We start from the raw sequence: 5405 nt of genomic DNA on the forward strand, positions 1-5405 counted from the left end.
CTGTTTTATATATGGGACATCGACTCTTTAAAGAACCTGGGGTAGTGTCACTTGCAAGTATCCATCAAGAAGGCATATAAGGTGAGATGGCGCTACAGACTTAAGTTGTACATTGTTCATTGTTTTGAAGCCGGCTTCACTACGTTAGTTTGTCCAAAACACTAGCGTAGGCTTGCTTCTTGTTCTTAGTTTCTGACGTGTGCATTCAAGAACTGTTTTAAGTAGTGTTCTTTTGTTAGTAATATAACATGACGAAGGCGTTCTCGGACGATTTCATGCCTATTTGATCCGGTAGGAAGACGCATTTCGCGTTGTTAATGTAACTTTTTTGTGATAGGTTTCGAATAACCAAGAAGAGAAGTATGTGATACAAAAAAGATTGCTTTCATAATCCACCATTTTTCTTAATACGGATTGACGAAACTGATGGTCGGTTAGTGTTCTCTTCTCGAATGTGGTGAGAACATATTTTGCCATCTTTGGTTGGTTTACAGTCTTTCCTTCACGCATTGTTCACAAGAAAGAATTTCGAGCTGGAGTGATAGGAAATCTAAGTGATAGAAACAAATTCACTACAATAAAATTAAACTGCAAAACTAAAATTTGCGGATATAAATGAAAATATTGCTTGAACGAAACGTGATTCCTCTACACTTCAGAATATAATGAAGACAACTTGTACAATTGTAAATAATATAAGCTGGCATTCTTTATTAAAAATCTTCCACATAAAGGTAAACCCGGATTTCCACAGGCATGAGTTTCCTGCACGTGCATCCCCCAATCACTAGGCTTACATACACGTCAGCGTTTTCTCACATCGAAGCTGGAAATGCAATGTACTAAAATTTCAAGATGGCGACAATTATGGTCGAAGGGCTTATAGTGACGTTGATTAACAAGAACCGGACACACAAATGTTGAGTATGGAAATGGACATCTCGCAGGAATCATCTGGGAGCATCCAGTACTCAATTACGCGAATTACCTTCCGAGGGCGACGTTTCCTTCGAAAATCGTTTTAGGATTATTAAAATCAGTTTTGAAATGTCTTTGAGCCATATTACTGACTTGGTACAAAAGTTAATACTCGTATCTAAGATGACATTCCAGCTCTCATTAAATTACACGTAACATTGAAAAATCTGGCAACTGTAGTCACTGCAATATATGTATCGCATTCCTAAGAGCACTGTTTTTAAATTTTGTATGTTACCAACAACACGCTGAAGATATATCAGAAAGGAAGCTATTTCTCTCAACATTTCAGCTTTGTTTTTATTTTCTGGGTTATTCTTATAGGTCAGTGGTGCTGTAAGTATTCGTTTGGCCAGTGCAGTACTTAATTTCGTAACTAAACTTTGTACTACTGTGCAGAAGAGTTACTACTCAGTGATAGCGCCAATACGAACACTACTATATTTGCGTGGATTTTTAATGAGGGTCAAGAACAGTTCTGAATCTCAAAAGCTCAACTACATTTCCATTATATCGTAATATTTACACTTAATGCCTACAGCGAAAAGTTATCGTCATTATACTGAAATAAAAAAATACCTTCAAAGTAGTGAGTGCTCTGCTGTAATGAGAGCTTCAGCAAGGGTTACACTCTCAGTTATAATATTTTTTAAGCCTTTAGGTTGAGTAATTCTGTTACAAATAAGTAATTATAAAGATTAGTTGTCGCACTTTTTAAGAACAATTTATTACTTAAGAACTTTATTTATTTAATTAGTCGAAGACTAAGCCTATTACTCTGGCATGAGACTAACTTTTCATTTAAACAAACACAAAAATATAGACCAGTGCTGTCCACAGAACTAGAGTGAAACGACAGCAGATCTACGTAGAGGGAGCTGCTGAAACGTAGGTAATCGTCAGGGAAGCGCCATGGTGCAACAAAGTAGAACGGGTTTCAACATTCGTAACTTACGCATAAGTTGCAATGATAGTGTACAAGTTGAATGTTTGCACATGGGAGCTGACTTACGGGAGCGTAACAAGTTCATGTCTGAGGAAACCCGGCTTAATGTTTAGCCCTACTAACATGGCGGAAGTGGGCTCCAAGTCCGCGATGTCATGACCTGCATGGTATCCACGGTCTAAGAGCCACAGCCAGGCTGTAGAGGTAGCGCGGACGCTTCGTGCAGCTGGCAGGCGGGCGAGCGCCGGCGTGCCGCGCACGTGCGTGGCGCTCGCCAGATCGATAGCGCGCGTGACCGAGCGACCTGCAGACAGCCCAGCCTAGGCGCAGCGCGCCGTACGACTGCCGTTTGTCTTGTTGTTTCGTGACTGGTGCTTGGTGCCTGATACTCGGTGCCTGGTGCTTGGAACTTGCTGCCTCCTGCTTGGTGGCTGGTGCTGGGTGCCTGCTGCTCGGTGCCTGCTGCTTGGTGCCTGGTGCTCGGTACCTGGTGCTTGCTGTGTAGTTCTTGGTGCCTGGTGCTCAGTGCCTAGTTCATGGTGCCTGGTGCCTGGCAGCTGGTGCACTGTCTCTTGTTCTTGGTGTTTGGTGCCTGGTGCTTGGTGCCTGGTGCTCAGTACCTGGTGCTTCCTGCATAGTGATGGTGTCTGGTGCTCAATGCCTAGTGCATGGTACCTGGTGCCTGGCAGCTGGTGTAAGGTGCCTTGTTCTTGGTTCTTGGTGCCTGTTGCACGGTGCCTGGTGCTTGGTACCTGGTGCTTGCTGTGTAGTGCTTGGTGCCTGGCGCTCAGTACCTGGTGCTTGTTGCATAGTGTTGGTGCCTGGTGCTCAGTGCCTAGTGCATGGTGCCTGGTGCCTGGCAGCTGGTGCGCTGTGTATTGTTCTAGTTGCTTGATGCCTGGTACTCAGTGTCTAGAGCATGGTGCCTGGTGCCTGGCAGCTGGTGCACGGTGCCTTGTTCTTGGTGCTTGATGCCTGGTGCACAGTGCCTGGTGCTCGGTACCTGGTGCTTGTTGTGTAGTTCTTGGTGCCTGGTGCTCAGTGCCTAGTTCATGGTACCTGGTGCCTGGCAGCTGGTGCACAGTCTCTTGTTCTTGGTGTTTGGTGCCTGGTGCTTGGTGCCTGGTGCTCAGTACCTGGTGCTTCCTGCATAGTGATGGTGTCTGGTGCTCAGTGCCTAGTGCATGGTACCTGGTGCCTGGCAGCTGGTGTAAGGTGCCTTGTTCTTGGTTCTTGGTGCCTGTTGCACGGTGCCTGGTGCTTGGTACCTGGTGCTTGCTGTGTAGTGCTTGGTGCCTGGTGCTCAGTACCTGGTGGTTGCTGCATAGTGCTTGGTGCCTGGTGCTCAGTGCCTAGTGCATGGTGCCTAGCGTCTGGTGCACAGTGCCTTGTTCTTTGTGCTTGGTGCCTGGTGCTTGGTGCCTGGTGCTCAGTACCTGGTGCTTGTTGCATAGTGTTGGTGTCTGGTGCTCAGTGCCTAGTGCATGGTGCCTGGTGCCTGGCAGCTGGTGCATGGTGTCTTGTTCTAGTTGCTTGATGCCTGGTGCTCAGTGCCTAGAGCATGGTGCCTGATGCCTGGCAGCTGGTGCACAGTGCCTTGTTTTTGGTGCTTGAGGCCTGGTGCACAGTGCCTGGTGCTCGGTACTTGGTACTTGCTGTGTAGTGCTTGGTGCCTGGTGCTCAGTGCCCAGTTCATGGTGCCTGGTGCCTGGCGGCTGGTGCACAGTCTCTTGTTCTTGGTACTTGGTGCCTGGTGCTTGGTGCCTGGTGCTCAGTACCTGGTGTTTGCTGCATAGTGATGGTGCCTGGTGCTCAGTGCCTAGTGCATGGTGCCTGGTGCCTGGCAGCTGGTGCACAATGCCTTGTTCTTGGTGCTTGGTGCCTGGTGCATGGTGCCTGGTGCTTGGTACCTGGTGCTTGCTGTGTAGTGCTTGGTGCCTGGTGCTCAGTTCCTAGTTCATGGTGCCTGGTGCCTGGCAGCTGGTGGAAGGAAAGGCATGTGCTGGACCTCACTGTATTGGTTGAATTTTAGGAAAGACTGGTTCACTTGTAAAGGAGACCGCATGTAGGACGCTGGTGCGACCTATTCTTCATACTGCTCGAGTTTTTGGGATCCATACCATGCCAGATTTAAAGAAGACATCGAAGCAATAGAGGTGGACTGCTAGATTTGTTACTGGTAGGTTCGAACAATACGTGACTGTTACGCAGATGCTTCAGGAACTCAAGTGGGAATCGTTGGAGGGAAGACGACGTTTTTTTTCGAGATACAGTATTGAGGGAGAACCGGCATTTGAAGCTGACTGCAGAACGATTCTGTTGCAGCCAACATACATAGCACATGTTAGGGCTCATACGGAGGTATATAGACAGACGACGTGGGCCACAAATGGGGAAATCCACTTGCATCTTACATAAATGAATGTGACAAAAGGGAGTTACTTCGGGCCTGGTTCTTCGGAAAGAGCACCTCGGACTAGGCGAAGCTGACGTGTGTTACTGTTGGGAACACCTGAAGTGGACTGAGGATGCAAGGCTCGTTTCGGTGCAGAGCTGGGTAGTGGAGGTGGGTGCGATGAGGCAGCGAGCCATTGGCAGCTCAAATACAGAAGTTCAGAGCTGAGCGAACTGTATTAAAATCGTGCAGCTACAATTATGGAATCTCGGCTTAATGATAACCGGCCACTCAGCGTGGCTATTGTGGCCCGCTGCGATACGAACAGCTTTGCTCACTCTAGCATCAACTGATACAGCACGTATTATGTGCTTCCCACTTGACGGCGGTCTGCGTGAGAAACCAGCAGGGCGGACGGAACTAGACACGAACTCTTGTAGCACTTAATAAAGGCAAGGCCTCCGTTCCGGATTGTATACCACTCGGTGGCTGTCAGGATATGCCGATAAAACAGCTCCCTATTTCCAGAATGAGATTTTCACTCTGCAGCGGAGTGTGCGCCGATATGAAACTTTCTGGCAGATTAAAACTGGGAGACTCGGACTAGGGACCTTTCCCTTTCGCGGGTGAGTGCTCTAACGTCTGAGCTGCCCAAGAACGACTCAGGCCCCGACCTCACAGCTTCACTTCTGCCAATATCTCGTCTCCTACCTTCCAAACTTCACAGAAGCTCTCCTGTCGTGTGGCTACGGCCTCCCGTCGGGTAGACCATTCGCCTGGTGCAAGTCTTTCGAGTTGATGCCACTTTGGCGACTTGCGTGTCGATGGGTATGAAATAATGATGATAAGGACAACACCCAGTCCCTGAGAGGAGAAAAATCTCAGACCCAGTCGGTAATCGAACCCGGGCCGTTAGGTATGACATTCCGTCGCGCTGACCACACTGCCACCAGGGGCGGACTGAAGCTCTCCTGCGAGTTCAAGTCTCGGTCCGGCACACAGTTTTAATGTGCCAGGAAGTTTCATTTCAGAGCACACTCTGCTGCAGAGTGAAAATCTTTCTGGAAACATTCTCCAGGCTGTGGT

At 48.2% G+C, this 5405-nt stretch overlaps 1 protein-coding gene across 1 annotated transcript; it reads right to left on the minus strand.

The window, feature by feature from the left end:
- Positions 1-2244: 2244 nt before the first annotated feature.
- Positions 2245-3438, minus strand: LOC126267608 (uncharacterized protein C2orf16-like). The gene is made up of 3 exons (XM_049972909.1): positions 3361-3438; positions 2928-3276; positions 2245-2795 (listed from the first exon to the last, which is right to left on the minus strand). Exons 1-3 carry the CDS (start codon positions 3436-3438, stop codon positions 2245-2247), a joined length of 978 nt encoding a protein of 325 aa, XP_049828866.1.
- Between the last annotated feature and the right edge of the window lie 1967 nt (positions 3439-5405).

The sequence above is a fragment of the Schistocerca gregaria genome, chromosome 4 (assembly GCF_023897955.1).
Source record: "Schistocerca gregaria isolate iqSchGreg1 chromosome 4, iqSchGreg1.2, whole genome shotgun sequence".
NCBI lineage: Eukaryota > Metazoa > Arthropoda > Insecta > Orthoptera > Acrididae > Schistocerca > Schistocerca gregaria.